Here is a 17439-nt window from a genome sequence, read left to right as displayed (position 1 = left end):
TGCCAAAAGAAAGTCTTATTTTTTGCTTTTGTGCTTGGAATAAGGGACATAGGCCCTCATTCAGAGCCGCTCGTTAGCGGCAGTACGCTCGTTCCGAGCGATGTTTGCACATCTGCGCATGCGTACGGTTTTTAGTACGCATGCGCGAACCAGTCAGTGCGGCCGAAAATCGTTGGTACGCAATATAGCGAGTGCCTGCTATTTTGAGTGACAGAATGAGGCGTATGTGGGTGGTAACAGGGGAAGGTGCTTGAAAATGGGGAGTGGAGATCCGAACGCAGGCGTGCTTAAAGGTCAAAACGGGCGTTTTATGGGTGTGCATATTTAAAACAGCAGCGTCAGTGACCACGTCACTGGGTTATTTTATAGCCAGAACTGCTCGCAAATTTGTGGTAGCAAACACCAACCACAAGAATAGCGAGCAGTTCATACGCTGGTCGATGTACTCGATTAATCTAATAAATAGCGGACATGACGTAGGATGCGAGCGGCCAGGGGGCGTTTTTAACAAATAAACGAGCGTATGTTTTGCTCGCTCGTTCAGACTTAGAGGTGTGAACAGACTGCAATGTGCGTACGGATCATTTGAATAGCCACCCCTTGTTTTTAAACGAGCGACCACAAATAGCGAACGGCTCTGAATGAGGGCCATTATTGCTAAATTCTACATCAGACGAAGCAGCTTAAATTCCCGTGCAAAAACGCAATAAAGATGAAATAAAACATTGTGAAAAAAATAAATAAATTATTCACCTGAGTATAATAGGGAGTTTTTCATAGAACCACTTTAATATAATACATATATTTTTGAGTAGGTCAAAGTCAAGAAAATTCCATATCGCGGTTTGGATAGTTTCATTTGTTGAATGAAAATATCCCTGCTATGTACCAAGGGAAACTCGCAGGGACAGCGGTTGCGGTAATCACTGTCCCTGTATAATATATCCCCGGCATTATGTAGAAGTCATTCACGTTTGTGAAAGACTTCTCCCGAGGGAAGTGCACAGCGTCAGCTTCACCCGCAGCCTGGAGGCTACAGGAGAGGCTCGTAAGCCTCCTTAGGTTTAAAGCAGTTTACACCATCTGAAGATGGTGCAAACCACCCAGGCCAGGATGTAGTCAATATACCGATGGCCGGGAAGCCGTCTGACTAAATCCCGGCATCGAAATCCCGGAGTCAAAATCCCAACTTGGAGAAAAAGATAGGCGGCAAAATCCTGACGCCTATCTTTAGCCGACGATGGAATCCCGACAGGCAGCTTCCCGAACGAAGGTAAGCCAGCTACTGTTAGCTCTTAGCTGCGGGGGGGAGGAGGGTTAGGTTTAGGCACTCCCCGGGGGGACTTAGGGGTAGGCACCGCCCCTGGGGTGGGTTAGGGTTAGGCTGTGGAGAAGGGGGGTTAGGGTTAGGCACCACTGGGGGGAGGTTAGGGTTAGGCACCCCCCCGGGAGGGTTAGGTCTAGGGTGCGGGAAGGGTTAGGTTTTGGCACCCCTGGGGGGCTTAGGGTTAGGCACCACGCTGGGAGTTTTAGGGTTAGGCACCACCAAGGTAGGGCTGGGGGGGGGCAGGGAAGGGTTAGCTTGCTTACCTTAGCCGTCGGGATTCTTCATGTTCTGGCTTCTGGCGTCGGTATTTCACCTGGCGGCTATTCAGCCGCCGGAATTTCATACCCAAACTCTGAGGCCAAATGACAAAAAGCTTGATAATAATGGGGACTGCGATCTGAAGTGCTAATAGCACTCTGCAGGAGATTTCTGTACATAGCAACAGTTCATAAAATGATGCAGAACCTGGAGTTTCGACATAATTTTATATAAAATAAGCTTGAAACATAGGCCCCTCAATATTTAATTCAAGAAAATACATGTTGCTTTACGTATTGGGTGGGCCTAGTCATTCTCTAAAGACAGCAAGATAAAGACATGCTGGATAAGCAAAATTAGGGCGCCCGCAGCCACAGCAGGGTTCAGGACCTGAACAAATTCTCTGCCGAGAAAGAAACACATTAAGGGTGTCCCTGGTGTCAAGCCTGCATTCCTGCATCCCTGACCTGCCTTTGTCTCTGGAGAGATCCCTGCAGGGCTGCCCATTTGAGCCGGGTTTCTGTTCCTGAATCCTGCTGTGGCCGCGGGAGCTCCGGAGTTGATATACTCATCCTGAGTGCCTCATGATCCATCATGGCTGAGGTCACACATCACCTGCTGTCCATCCAGCCAGCATTCGGCCAGCGCACGGCACTTGTTCAAGTGCGAATACGGGACTCGACATCCACCCACGATCGTCTATTGACGGCTGCAGTTGCTCTGACCATTGGCCAGGATGGCACTCGCCAGGCACGCTGGCCGAGGGAGGGGCTTCACCCAGTGGTGCCACCCACGGCCATGGGTAGAATCGCATAGGTAGTTCAGAGTCTTAACTACTTTTCTGAACTTTTCTGAAGTAGGTCCTCCTATTACCGTACACAGAGGGATACCATGGGAGCTGCAGTGCAGTCTGACGTGGCTCTGGTCAGTGCCAGAGGCCTCAGAACTACATTTCCCAAAGGCCTCTGGGTGGCGCAGCTCGCTGTTGCATGATCCTGATGCCGGGCCGGCTCGCAGGGGGCTGTCTGAAGGGGTCTCCGTGGCTCTGCTCATCATTCGGGAATCAGGGGAGACTGGAGGCTGCAAGAGGAGGAGGGCACTCTGGGGCCGCTGAAAAGGAAGGGAACAAAGCTTCCAGGTAACGACCCTGGGGCATGATATGAGGGATGATGGTGATTGATGGGATTTGGGGGTTAGTATATGAGGGGGGTTAATCTCATCACTGGGCTGTATTCTCTGTGTATGTATTACACCACCCCTCCTCACTGACTGCTGCTCCCTCCTGGGGAGCTTTATTCATTCCCATGTATGTACTATACCTCCCACCTCCTCACTGATTGATACTCCTTCCTGGAGGGCTTTTTTCCTCCCCATTTAGATACTATAACCCCCCTCCCTCTTCCCCTCTCGTCCCCACTGACTGCTGTTACCTCCTGGCAGTTTTATTCCTCCCCATCTATGTATTATACTCCTCCTCCTCAATGACTTCTGCTCCCTCCTGTTGAGGTATATGTAGTTTAAATACCACTGGGTTGCCAGTGCCAGAATCCCGACACCTGTCAGATTCCCAGCACCGGCATCCCAATGGTAAGTATTGGGGTTAGTGAGATGGGCACTAGAGGGAGGGTTAGGGTTAGGCTGCTTGGGGTGAGGTTTAGGATTAGGCTTGCAGGAGGGGGGGAAGGGTTAAGATTAGGCTGCGGGGAGGCAGGGTAGGGTTAAGATACTTACCGACAGGTGTCGTTTCCTAACCCTGTCGGGATGACAGTGTCAGGATTCTGAGTGCTGGCATTCCTTACCCAACCCTTGGGGGTCATAATTCTTCTCTTTGTGTGGCATAATATGTATAAGGGGTACTACTGTGTGGCTCTAGGGACTCTAGCATGTGGTGTACCATGTATTAGGAGTACTACTGTGTGGTGTTACGTGTATATGGTTTACTACTGTGTGGCCTAATGTGTCCCTTCCCCATGAGACCACGTACCTTTTTCAGTGCGCTCTTTCCCTAGTTACAATACGGGGGTGGGCGCCAGTCCCTTACTTTGTCAGGGGCGCTCGGATCGTTGGATACACCCCTGCTCTGACTCTCACAGCATTGCCGAATTATCCAGCAGGACACGGAAAGAAGTATTAGGTAAGCCATATACCTACTACTATCCCCAGCCCTATCATCCTAGGCGGGCAACGGGAGGGTTAATAAGACTCAGTTCTCACCTCATCTTTCAAGTAGCAAGAAACTGATTGATGTCAGCACTTGTTTCTAACCATCTCAGATGCACAAGACTGCAGGTGCAGTAATTATTGGAAACATTTATTAACATTGTTACCACGGAGTCTTAATAAAGGAATCGCTACAAAGTGTACCTATACGGACACATAATTATCCTCTAGAAGGACATATTTTCAGATACCATCAGGTTTTTTCACATGTATGGGCTGACTAGTTACATTTGTATACGAGATTGGAGCATACAGCTGGTGCTCAGCTATAAGTCAATTTCCATATGTGCATACCTTAAAATTTTAATGTTCAGATAATTGACGTTTATAAACTCATGATTATTGTTGACAAGTTGAATTCTATGGTGATATTAATCACATGTGCCCATAATAAAATTTTATTTGATGTATAGTGTGTCTCTTGGGTCCGGTTAGACCTATATGCGCTATCCTGCATTTCTATATAGATAAAGACATGCCACCACTTTGCCAAGCTGATCACTGCTTTCCACTCCACTTTACCCATTAGGGCTCCCTACCACTGGAACTCTCTCCTTCTCCCTTTCAGACTCTCCACCACGCTCTAAAACTTCACATAGGTTCTCAAGACCCACTTCATTATCAAAGCCTTCCAGCTGTCATCCTAACCCACTGCCCCCATGCTCCTTGTTCACTGTCTCTTTCCACTGTGTCCGTGGGCGCCGAGAGGGTGGGAGCGGGTACAAATTACCCGGGCCCGGGCTTCCTGGAGGGGCCCGGATCCGGTACTGCTCCCCCCCCTCTTTCATCACAGCAACCCATGCCGCTGTGTGCTGGGCTGCACTGGGAGACTGCTCGTGGCTGCTATGAAGCAGCCATAGCAGTCAGCAGTCTCCTATGCCTGTGGGGGGAGCGATCAAGCTGATCACACCCCCCACTGGTTATGCACCGGGCTGTGGGGGCTGCAAAACTTGTTTTTTTTTAAATCAAAGGGGGTGTGGCCCACGCCTCCCACGATTAGGCCATGCCCCCTTTACCCGGGCCCGGCACACGGCTTTCGCCGAGCCTGACTGTGTCACCCCTTTCTGTCTCCCACTCCCGTTTAGATTGTAAGCTCTTATGAGCAGGGCCCTCTTCCCTCATGTGCTTTTCCTTCCCTCATTTATACCATCATCTCCTCCCCTCTGCCAACAGCACCAAAACTTTGGATTCGGCCGCCCCCGCTACTTATTTGGATCTTATGACTGTTGCTACACCAATGTTTATAAACCTTGTCCATGTCCTGCTATGTTCCCTTTTTTCTTGTTTTGTTCATACAGTTTATGGTTATGTACTTTGTAAGGCGCTGCAGACCCCTAGTGGCGCCATATAAATAAATAAATAATTAATAATAATAATAATAATAATAATACATGCTTCAGATGCATTACACAAAGTACCAAAACAATTGTAAGACAAATGTTTCTACAGATGAATCATTGTTACGGCTAGCAAAAGCGCAGACACTGCTATTGCCATGTTTGCATCAAGAACATTTGTATCTACTAAATTATGCTCTAAACCCCTCAATATTGCTACCTCAGGGACATTACAGGAAAACTTCTATAGACTATAAGGAAACATACATCTCTCACAGTCCTGTCGTTTTCATTTTAAAAATATTTCCAAGATTAGCCCCTTTCTCACCCAGGATGCCGCTAAAAGCCTCATACACTCATTGGTCATCTCCAGATTGGACTACTGTAACCTCCTATCTGGCCTCCCCAACTCCCTTCTCTCCCCTCTACAGTCTGTCCTCAATGCTGCTGCTCGGCTCATCTTCCTCTCCAAACGCTCTACATCTGCCTCCCCGCTCCTACAAGCCCTCCACTGCCTACCCTTCCCTTTCAGAACCCAATTTAAGGTTCTCACACTCACTTACAAAGCCCTCAGCCATTCCTCTCCCATTTACATCTCTGACCTCATCTCCCTTCACTCTCCTGTCCGCCCTCTTCATTCAACAAATGCACGCCGCCTCTCATGTCAATTGATTACTTCCTCCCACTCCCGCCTCCAAGATTTTGCCCGTGCTGCTCCCCACCTTTGGAACTCTCTCCCGCTTCCCATCAGATTCTCCACCTCTCTTCAATCCTTCAAACGGGCTCTCAAGACCCTCTATTTCATCAAAGCCTTCCTGCTCTCATCTTAATTTGCTGCTAAATACTCCTTCCTCCCTGCCTACCCCATCTGTGTCACCCCTGATTGTCTGTCCCTCCCCTTTAGAATGTAAGCTCCTATGAGCAGGGCCCTCTACCCTCTTGTGCTTCTCCTTACTCTACCTTCATCTACTTCTTACTCTCTACCAGGGCACCTAACACTTGGTTGCTTTGCATTGTTGCTTATCTGGGTGTTATGGTCGCGAATGTAGCAATGTATATTATCCATGTCCTGTAATGTAATGTATTGTACTGTAAGTCACGGTAAATCAATCTATTTGTTTATGTACTATGTAAGGTGCTGCGGAACACTTGTGGCGCCATACAAATAAACGATAATAATAATAATAACATACGTAATGCAGGCCACTGCCTGACTCCCCTCCCCTCAGTCACTATCGCACAGCCAATTGCACAAGTGATGATAGTCGGGTACTCTTGCATAAAAACTGTCACACAGTGAAAGCAGGGATACTGTACTGTAGGATGATGCTGAGAAGACTGAAGCTTCAGTAATTGAAATCCTCACAGGAATCCTGGGAAATAATGAATATAGCTGTGTACAATTTTAGTATTATATTGAATATTATCTTATATATGTTTCCTGCAGTATGGAGAGTTCAGAAGAAAGGGAAAGTAGTAATTAATTCAACATTTACAATGTTGATGATGTCGGCGTTGTAAAAATGCATCGTGTGAAATGTCGACTTTGTCAGAATGTCAACACTAGGGTTAGAGTGTGGGTGGGAGTTTTAGGGTTAAGCTGCATGTGCAGGTTAGTGTTAGGTTAAGAGGGGAAGGAATAGGCACTAGGGGGGAAGTAATAGGCGCTAGGGGGGAAGGAATAGGTGCTAGATTAATAAGGGAGGGTTAGGGGCAGGGAGGGTTAGGGGCAGGTATAAAGGAGGGTTAGGGGCAGGGATTAGGGTTAAGGGAAGAATACTTCTGCAGGATCACAGGTCTGACCAGGAAGTGACAGTCACATGACCGCCAGGTCCCGGAAGCCACACTGGAGCCACTGGAGCTGTCGGGAGCAGGTAAGTCACCGCTGGGCCAGCAGGGATGATGTGTTGACATTCTAACATGTCGACATTATGAATGTCAATGTTATAACTGTTGACATATCATACCACACCCGCAGAAAGCTCTGTATAGTATTTACCATTAGGGACTGATATAACCATACTGCTGACACTGGTTTCTGGCACGGCCGCACTGACACTGTTCTTAATTCTTTGCTGACATTCAGCTCTTTCACAATGTCTAATTGATGCTCCAGCAGTGGAGTCACTTTATCTGCAGAATATTCTTAACTTAAATAATCTTAAATTTATGCCTTGCTGACATTTTGTTGACTCCACACGGTGCTTTAAGTGGATTAGATCCTGGTGTGAATGGGATTCTTGATGTTAGCGGAGCATTACAAAGTAATGCTGCACATGATGCTGCTATAACCCACGGGATGTTAATATAAAACTGGTGTACAGGATAAAGGTGTTGTAGTTATCTTCTATAAGGTACTAGATAAATGATAAGTAGAATCTGATTGGTTGCTATGGGCAATATCTCCACTTCTAAAAACCCTCACTTTAGTAAATAGAGCAGTAGAAAGCCTGGGTAATGACAGGGGGCATGGCCTAATGTAAGGAGACGTGCCCCCTGCAATAAAAAGAAATACAAATGTAAGTAATATCTGCCGCGCGCTCCACAGGTGGGTACCATTTTGCCCCTCAACCAGGGTAAGATCCAGGAGGAGGGGGGATTGTCGGGGGGCCGCGATCAGACTTCCGGATTTATATATAACCCAGGAGTCCCTCTGCATGTACGCACACCGACGCGTGAGCTGCAGGGTACCCTGAATCCTCCCAGGGAAGATTGCGAAGCATATAGGCTTCTGTTAGGCAATGCCATCTATAGATCTATAGATGGCGTTACTTAGCGGGTACAAGCTCTGGAATGTTGAGGATGGGGAATGCAGAGTTTTGGCTGCATTTTCAGCTTAGTTCATCCCATCCCCAGTGTCACCTCGCAGACTTCATGCAGTTGGCTGTGATGGCCTCTCTATCCCTCCCTGCACCTCAGGATATTCTCCAGGGCTCTGACGCTGAGCCTGCCTCCTGGTGAAGCTAATTACACTGATTGTAACAGCGCTCAGGCTCTTCTGCCCATGTTTGAAGGAATGAGGAGCAGAGGTCAGGAGGAGGAGCAGTGGTGAGGTCAGGGGGGCAGCATGTACATGTACAGATGTGATCCCTGGGTTAATAGTAGACTCCCCCGATGTCGTGCTCGCCCCTGATATTACGCCCCCTGTTTATGACTATCGACAAGTTAGAAAATGCAGATGGTTCCATTCTGGTGTCCCCACAAGCTGCAGGTGCACAGAGCACATGCTCCACCGGCTCTGATCACACTACACCCCTGTACATTATGGGCCTAACACCAGAGGCGTAACTAGGGTATTTGGCACCCAGGGCAAAATGAAAAATGGTGCCCCCCCTCCCAGCTGTGTGTGCGTGCATCAAAAAATGGGCATTGCCACCTGCTACCTGACTGTAGTATAGATTAATAAGAGGGTGTAGTAGCTTCATATGGTTAGAATTCACAGGCTTTCACTGTGGTAGCAGGTGGCTCCATTGGTAAGTTGACAGAGTGCAAAGCAGAAGGTGCTGAGTTCGATTCCCAACTATGGGGCCTATTCGGCCTATTCATCGTATTCACCGTATGGCCCCGACGATTAAGGAATGATTTCACTGCAAGGGATACTTAAGTAACCAACTCGCAGCAAGGAAAAGCAGCTGTCCCCTCGTTTAGCATCGCAGCTACAGATATAGCTGCGGTACTTACCCGTTGACCTGGCTATGCATGTATGACCTCAGGTCACGCATGCGCAAAGCCAACAGGGAGGTAGTGAGAAGGTGGCGGAGGGATCCGCTTTGGTTCCCGGGGCTACGAGAGCAAGTGCCATCTGCCCATTTGGTTACTGGGTCATTTATTGGTTGATGAATGGGCACTAAGACTGTATTTTAAATAAAGGAGAATGTAAAGTAGATTGATATAGTTATAATTCGCAGGCTTCCCTTGTAACAGTAGATGGTTCATTGGTAAGCTGTCTGACTGCAAAGCAGAAGTGGTCAGGTTCGATTCCCACTATGACTTTATTTTTAAAATGTGAATATGACTGAAGGGGAGGAGAATTGATCAGATGCAGAGTGGAGATGCTGGCCCAGGACTCACAGAGGGATGTTTCTTGTATAACAGCAACTTGCAACTTCAGAATACTCTGCAGGGCCTATCACGACGCACAGGACACGTACCATGCTCGACCCCCCCTGGTTACTCCACTGACACTAACAATACAGACTATGGGAGTGCCAGTAACCCATCCTGCCTTCAGTATCACATCCCCTAAAGTAAGTCTCCCACTGTACCCTTGCTGGAGGCACAGCAATAATACAATATACTGTAGTCAGGGGCGTAAGGGTGCAGGGGGTGCTTTTGCTATGTGACCTGGAGTACTAGGAGGCCCTCCTTCCCTGTACCCAGCTCACATCTGCATCAGGGGCAAACCCTGTACAGAATCTAGAATGGGACAGTCACCAACCTACTCATCACATTACTAGTGTGTACTAGAGTATGGCAAGTGATTTGTACATACCCCCCCAACATTCTTGAAGTGCAGATCAGGACCTTTGCGCGTACTTCAGACGTGCGCAGAAAAATTAAGAGTAACCTCATTGCAAGGGACATGACCTCACAGGAAATGTCATACTTTTGGGGGCATGTTGCATGCTGGGGGCTTGCCCAGCACTTTGGGTACTGCTAGGCATGCTCCCAGCCCCTCTCTCCAATGAATAAATGTTGCGCACATGCACAAAGCATCTATTCACCATTTGTTGTGCTAAGCAGAGCAGCGTGTGAGAGGGGGCTTCCCAACCTTCCCATCCCCATCGCGGACACTGCGTCCCATGTTCAGGGCCACCAAGGGAGGGGGGGTGAGGTACTAATTATCTGGGCTTGTTGGGGGGAGGGGCACATGTCCTACACCACCCCACACCCTTTTACCTGTAAGTAGCAGTCTCTCTCACCAGCCTAGCAGACACTGATGTGGGGTGGGGGAGAGCCATCCCACTGAATGCCCCCCCCATGGATTTGCCCGTGGCTGAGGGGCTCAAGGTGGCCCCCTGTTCAGCGCAATACTTTTTTTCTAAGGGGGAGTGGCCACGCCTCACACAATTAGGCCACACCCCTCAAAAAGTACCAGGGCCAGCTCTCTATGGGCCTGCCCGCAGGTGGGACGGCAGGACAGTGCCCGAAAAGCGGACTTGTCTAGCCAAAATTGGGATGGTTGGGAGGTTTGGTTTGTAGACTGACCCCTTCTACCAGGCCACCAGCTCACAATGGATCTCGTGCAGCAGACTTGGTACACAGAGCACAAGGGAAAGAAGAAAGCAGCCAAGGACAATGGAGTGCGATAAGCAGAAGCACGCCTATGTGAACTGAGGACACATGAACTGGAGGCACTACAATGTGGCATAATGTGACATAATGTGGCAGTGCAATGTGGCATACTATGACAGGGGACACTACGATGTGGCATAATGTGAACTGGTGGTATTATGTAAAAAATTTAAATGGGGGACACTGTGTCATAAACTAAACTGGGGGGCACTACAATGTGGCATAATATGAACTAGAGGCACAGTATGGCATAATGTGAACTAGGGCACTGCTGTGGGGCATAAAACGAACAACCATTGAGGAGAGAATTGTCTTTCTAGAAGCATTGTCGGCCCCTTCAGAATGTTGCTACAGTATGTTGCCCACAACGTTCTAGATACACCCCTGGCTGTAGTCTATTCTCCTGGACCTTTGTACACGGCTTTGTGAATCTCGTGGAGGAGCTTAAGCATTGCCCAGATCACATTTTGCACTGAAGCCCATAGACAAAATCTGAGATGTGTTACCTGGTAGCTTCTGGGTCCCAGATTACAATATCTGCATCAGAGCCAATGGCAATTTTCCCCTTCCTCGGATACATGTTAAAAATCTTTGCTGCGATGGAACTTGTGACAGCTACAAATCTGTTCTCATCCATATCCCCGCTGTACTGTAAGGAGGAAATTCAGACTTGTAAAGAAAAATGTCCAGCAACCTGATTATTATTATTATTATTATTATATTACGGTAGTGAGGACCACTAAGACAAATATGTTATTCTAGCAAGCTAACCTGTTATTTGTATGTTAAAGGGCTTGCATCATGATTTATAATACTTGTGTACATTATCTGTTGCACTATCCTCGGTGATCCATTTCTGAAAAGTTATCAACAAATCTGTAAAGTTTCTTTATATCATATAATGTAGGAGTCACTGTTTTCATTGCTGCCGGTGCCTATAGAAAGATGTAGCCGACCACCATATGCCTTCAATCGACAGCAACTGCAACAGTGACATCTGCAGGCTAAAAGATTTACTGCACCCCATTAAACCAATTGTATAGAGGAGGAATGATGCATTGTCATGGACTTAAATTAATTGCAAAGCTGTATTATATATTAATCGGGTACATCATATTTAAAAATCTTATTTAATGAAATCACCCCTTTCATGTGAATCTGAGGACAGATGTTTTAGCTTCATTATAACTAGCAGCACACGTTTCATAGAAAATATGGGATGACATCAGGGCTCACAGATTATAAATGATGACATCACAACTCACTATTTAAGGATATACCTTACAGGAGTTTATACACATATTAGCATCACCTGTGTGATATAAGGTTATGAAGGATCCACTGATACCAATAACAATATCTGGTTTCTTACCACTCCTTTCTCCCAAACGACAGACATTCTGTCCTCCACGCCGTTCAACCCATTGGGAATCTTGGTGAAATCGTCCTTCCCGAGCGCCTTCTGACATGTGTCAAATGTGCAGTTATCTGTTCCTGTAAGGCTCAGGTCATCACTGGGAGAGAAGGAAGATTAGAGACAGGTTACAAGTGAGGCGTGCAGTGGTCAATGCAGCCCATTTTCCAAAACAGCTTATTACAATATTAAAAATATTAGTTTTAAAGAGACCACTTTTCCTTTTTAGAACTTTTAGTTCATTTACGCTTTAGAGGTTTAAGAAGTCCGTTTTGAGGATGGAGTTTGCTATCGTCAGCGCTGCACTTTTATGAGCACCCATTGGTGAAAATAATAATTTGAGATTTGCGTGGACCTCTGTGTTTTGTTTTTGGTTCTAATTCATCATTGTGTTTTGGTTTTGGCAAAACTCCCTTCAAGTGTTTTGATTGGGATTTGGTTCGGTTTTGGATCCCTTAAAAATTTATGAAAATATAGATAGTTTTTTAAATCTATAAAAATCGATAAAAAAAATATGAAAAAAAAATCGATAAACCATATAATTTGTCCTGTTTACATACAATCCAAAACTCGAGTTTGGTTTATAAATCAGAGTTCCGAACTGACTACAGAACCGAACCGGTTCTGTAGTCAGTTCGGTGATTCCGAACTAGGACTCGATTCGACTAGGAACCCCTAAGTTCTGGTGTATTTGTATTTCAAGGAAAGCAAACCGCAGATCTGTAATAAAAATATTGGGGCGCCTACTTCTGACTACATACTCACTTTATATAGGGGAAGGGGCCCTAGATTGCACACCTTAGATGCAAGTGCACACTCTAACTATGCTGAACCTGATAATAATATTACTGCTAAATTGCATCCAAGGGGTTCTTAGCATAATAATGGCCATAATTATGGGCCTGCTCAACGCGTCCAGATGACCTCTATCAGGCAGGTCCCTAACACTCCTATGGAACAAATACAGGACACAGGACCCCCCAGGCCAACCCAGCAGAACCACCCCATGGCATCACACTAGTGTGAGATTTAAAGTAAGGGTTAAAGAATAATAAAATACTCACTTTGCAAGCAAATTCATTAGATATTTTGGGGTTGTTGGATCAGGACGAAGCGGGGGCCCCATCACGTGCGCGGCCGCGTGGCTCCATTCCTTGTGCCAATAATGCGTACCATCGGTACCAAGGCCAGCAGCAATAGCTTCCCCAAATACCACTTTACCTGCGAGACATGGATACAAATGGAAATAGTTAACATTAGCTGTATTTAAGATAGGTCAGAATCTCTCATCACCTTTTCTAATATTAAAATTAAATTTGAAAAGAAATGTCAGCAGTTCGTCCCGTGGTGACAAAAGGAGGAAAAAAAACTAATAACGTAGGTTGCTTGATGCTGAAAATGCATCTTTGTTACAGGCACACTATAAATCTTCATCTGACATGTTTCCCCAAAGAGCGAGCCTCCTACAGTTAATAAACCTTTTCCAAACACGAGAGAGCGAGGCTGCAGCGCTGCGCGCTGTATAAATACGGAGCGAGATCTGGGTATACGCATATTGATAAACAGATGATTGCTGTGCAGTAATTGTAATAGGTCCTATACACTGAAGTTGACTTTTAAATGTGATCATCTCTCGCCGTGTCTCACTGTATTGTTTGAAGGTCTTATGCCAAATTCGCAAAAGTAGAGACAGATACAAAATGATGTTAATAATGCCAATTTTTTTTTAATAAAAATGATTCTGTCCCGCATTCGCAAACTCCTAAATTCAGTTTTAAGACCGCTATAGTGAAAAGGACAAAAGCAAACTAGAAAACTGCGTCCGATTCAGAATCAGTCCCTTGACGTCTGCTTTGTCCAGATGCCCAACTGGAGCCGATTTTCCAGATATTCTGGTAAATTTTGCAAGAACAGGGCTTGGAGAACAGGTGTCATCTGGAGATCTGTCCATTCCTGCAATCACATTCCAAATATTATATATTTTCTGAGTGGATGAACTGGGAAATGTGTTAGAAAGCAGTGCGCCCCTACACTGTCTCCTCACTGTGCATACATGCTGGGTACTAGGATCCAGAGTCTGCATGGAGGTGCGACCTCCAATCAGATGTGCTACTGCACATGTGACTGCAGCCAGCTTTACTTTTTACTATGTAGAGTGACATGGTGGGAGACAGAAGTCTACTACTTAATTCCTGTAGGCGACCCGGTTAATACCTGCATATACGTAAAAGCTGTTACAACATCCTGCACCACTACCATGATGCAGCATACACTCACTGGCTAGTGGGGTATATAGGACCCCATTCCACTCAAGCTCCACTACAGCCATATTTCTTGCAGCTATGCAATTTGTTTTAGAGTACCCCCTTTGGAGAAATTGATTTAGCATCATATTCAGTTGTTTAGAGTTATTCAGAAATAAGGCTATGTCAATCCCTAGAAAAGATCTGTTAGAGAAAACTACCAAAAAAAACCAAAAGAATTCTATGATTTGGATCAACCAGTATTCCACGGCAAGTGCTATAATATCCAAAGCAGCTAAAGACTATTGGCCTTTAATGAATGATGAACCTGATTTGCCATTACTTAAGGATGTCACACTAATACCATGTTATAAGCGTTCAAGAAACATCAAAGACTGGGTTGTAAGAACGGATATTTCAGGATGGGACAAAATGTTTCATTCTCAACATTTTTTAACTAAGAAACCCGGGAATTACCACTGTCTAGGATGCACGACTTGTTGCTTTTTGGAAGTGGGCGATACATTCCCACATCCTCAAACAGGGAAAGACATCAAAATTAATCACGTCTTCACTTGTTCTACGAAGTACGTAATTTACTTTATCCGCTGCCCCTGTGGTCTCCTATAAATAGGAAAAACCATGCGCCAATTCAAAGAATGGATGGCACTCCATAGGAGTGCAATTCGTCTAGCCCTGGAGGGTAGACCATCGGACCAACCAGTCGCAAAACATTTCCGTGATGCAAAACATAACCTTTCTACACTACGAATACAAAATGATTGATACAGTACAAGACTGTTTACGTGGTGGTGATCGATCCAAACATCTATTGCAAAAAGAAGCTCGCTGGATTCATAGACTGGACACTCTCAGTCCCAAAGGACTGAATGGACAACTGGTTTTGAATTGCTTTTTCTAACAGTTTTTTCCAATCTTGTTTCTATTTCTTTAATGGGTGTAAATCCCTTTATCGCATTACAGTCTTTTCTAACTCATATTCAGTGTCTAATCTTATTTCCCTTTTTTGATTCTTGTTGACTTTTACTTTCTAGATGTCTTGTGTACTTAGGGCCTGATTCAGACCCGCTCGCGAGGGAGCTCTATCGTGCGCATGCGCGAGACCCGAATAGTGATGGCCAAGCCGTCGCTATGGGTCTCGCACCAAAGGGGGCGTGCTGTCGATGGTGAGTGACAGCACGCCCCCTTTGTTGGGCATGCCGGGGGCGTGGCTACGCAGACAGAGGCGGGCCAGCCCCACTGACATCACCAGTGATGTCAGTGGGAGTGCTTTTGGCTCTGATAGAGCCAAAAGCACTCGAGGTCTTGCGGCAGACGAGACCCTACCACAAGGGTCTCGTCGCAAGCCCGATGGTCGCGATGGTCTTGACCATCGCGACCATCTTTTTGGCCGCTCGCATAAGCTGTGGGTGGTCACCCACAGCTATGCAAGCGGCCTGGAGGCCGCTCCAATATTAGGTAGGACGGCCCTGATTCAGAGCGAGCGCTCTTGTCAATAGCGTCCGGCTCTGAATCAGGCCCTTAATCTCTGATCTACTTTGTTTTCTTAATATGCTAGGCTTTTCCTAAAATAATTTTTTCAGTGCCGCATAGTCACTTTCCTTGATACGTGCCTGTTGCCATGAATATTTTATCTGTGCTTTTCTACACATATAGTCCTGCTGTCCTACCCATGTGTCTCTGTGTTCTTTACCATGCTACCCCTTTATTACACCCTCTCCCCTGTTCTCCCCAGTTCTGATGTATTGTTTTGTGATGTTGTATACACTTGTTCCTTAGCAACTGGACTCTGGTATCTGACGTCATGCAGGGGCGACGGGGAGCACCACGCATGGTGACGGAGGCCATACAGAGATCCGTAGCTGCAACTTTGGGTGATGTGGTGATGGGTCTATATAGGTAAGTGATTTATTGCATGTTTGTTGTCCTGATAAAAATTCTTTAAGGGAATTGTAACGTTGACTTAGACCGCCTGGTCTCCGTATCATTTTTTACCAAGTGTCTGAGTGCAGCTCATACTGTTGTGTTTATATATATATATATATATATATATATACATTTTTTAAAGAGTGATTTATTTAACAAAAACAATATAGATTAAGCATACATAAAAGAATGTGCACAGAGTTTTAATCAGTGCAAAAAAAGCTTATCTGAGCCAGAGGGAACAGCACCACACCATACAGGTCCCAGAGCCGGAGTAAATTAAAGCCTCAATGCATTTTGTCCATCTGTTATTACCAGGACTTCATCAGGAGGATAAACTGACCTGCTCCTGAAGTCCTATATATGCCACTAACAATCAATCAAGTCAATTAGGGAGTCAGGAACTTCCTGTTTTCCACATCATTTTCATTACCTAGCCCCTACCAAGATGGCTACTAAAACAGGAAGTAGTTCTATTAGGTAGTTACAACTTATGCTATCTATAGTACAAAGCCAGTGGGCCTATAATGTAAATAACGGTGAACTGATTGATATCTTTGGCAGTATGATAATCTTATATATATAGTGTTTCATATCTTTTAATAAATTCTCTAAAAAATGTGCAGGTAATGGTTTGAAGTAAGAATCACATTGAAGAAGCTGGTTTAGTATAAACTGATATTTTAAATTACTGACATTCTAGTCTATGAAACATGACATACACATGGGACAGGTTACATTTTATTAGCATTTAAGAAGATGTTCTGTGATCACATAAATTTAAAGAGCTCAGAAATCAGGGTGACATCTAATATGAGTAACAGACATGAAACATTAGAGGCACAATTTTACTTTTAATAAAAATAAATGTTTTCTACTGTTTCCAGATTAGCAATGTTGTATGGTTATTCTTCGCCTGTTCTATTTGTAATGGTTTTTCCTTGTTTGACCCTTTTAATTAACTGTATAACAAAATAAAAGTTTTCTAATGGACAATGAAGTGATGACATCAGAACTCACAACTTATTATAAGCGATGACATCAGAGCTGTTTATACAGATATTGATTTGGTTAGTTTATACATATTTCCATCTCAGTAGAGTTTCCAACCCTTTCCTCATTTTTATTTGCATCACTTTCACTTAGTGAACAATTTCACTCAATCGACGTCTCATATCAGACAAATTTCTGGCTAATACTGATTTAATTATCTTTCTCAGAATGAATAGAACAAACGCCTTCCTGCAGTACCTGGGCCTATCACTGCACCAGTCCAGGGCCTTGGTAAAAGTATCCACAGCTAATTTTATTAGCAGCACACAAATAAACAGAACATAAAAGAACGTGACGTGGATGTGGTACAGATGTGCAACTTTAAAACAATTTTCGGAGTAAACA

At 45.3% G+C, this 17439-nt stretch overlaps 1 protein-coding gene across 1 annotated transcript in view; it reads right to left on the bottom strand.

The window, feature by feature from the left end:
* The window catches only part of DPYS (dihydropyrimidinase), a 74199-nt gene that overhangs the window by 25745 nt on the left and 31015 nt on the right, over positions 1-17439 (bottom strand). Inside the window, exons 5-7 of the mRNA XM_088442589.1 lie at positions 12916-13072; positions 11810-11951; positions 10944-11086 (exon numbers count right to left, since the gene is read on the bottom strand). Coding sequence (XP_088298715.1) covers positions 10944-11086; positions 11810-11951; positions 12916-13072 — 442 coding nt within the window. The remainder of the gene's footprint in view (positions 1-10943; positions 11087-11809; positions 11952-12915; positions 13073-17439) is intronic.

The sequence above is a fragment of the Taudactylus pleione genome, unplaced genomic scaffold (assembly GCF_031769625.1).
Source record: "Taudactylus pleione unplaced genomic scaffold, aTauple2 ptg000314l, whole genome shotgun sequence".
NCBI lineage: Eukaryota > Metazoa > Chordata > Amphibia > Anura > Myobatrachidae > Taudactylus > Taudactylus pleione.
Note: the sequence above shows the minus strand (reverse complement) of the source record. Positions and strands in the feature narration are given on the sequence as shown.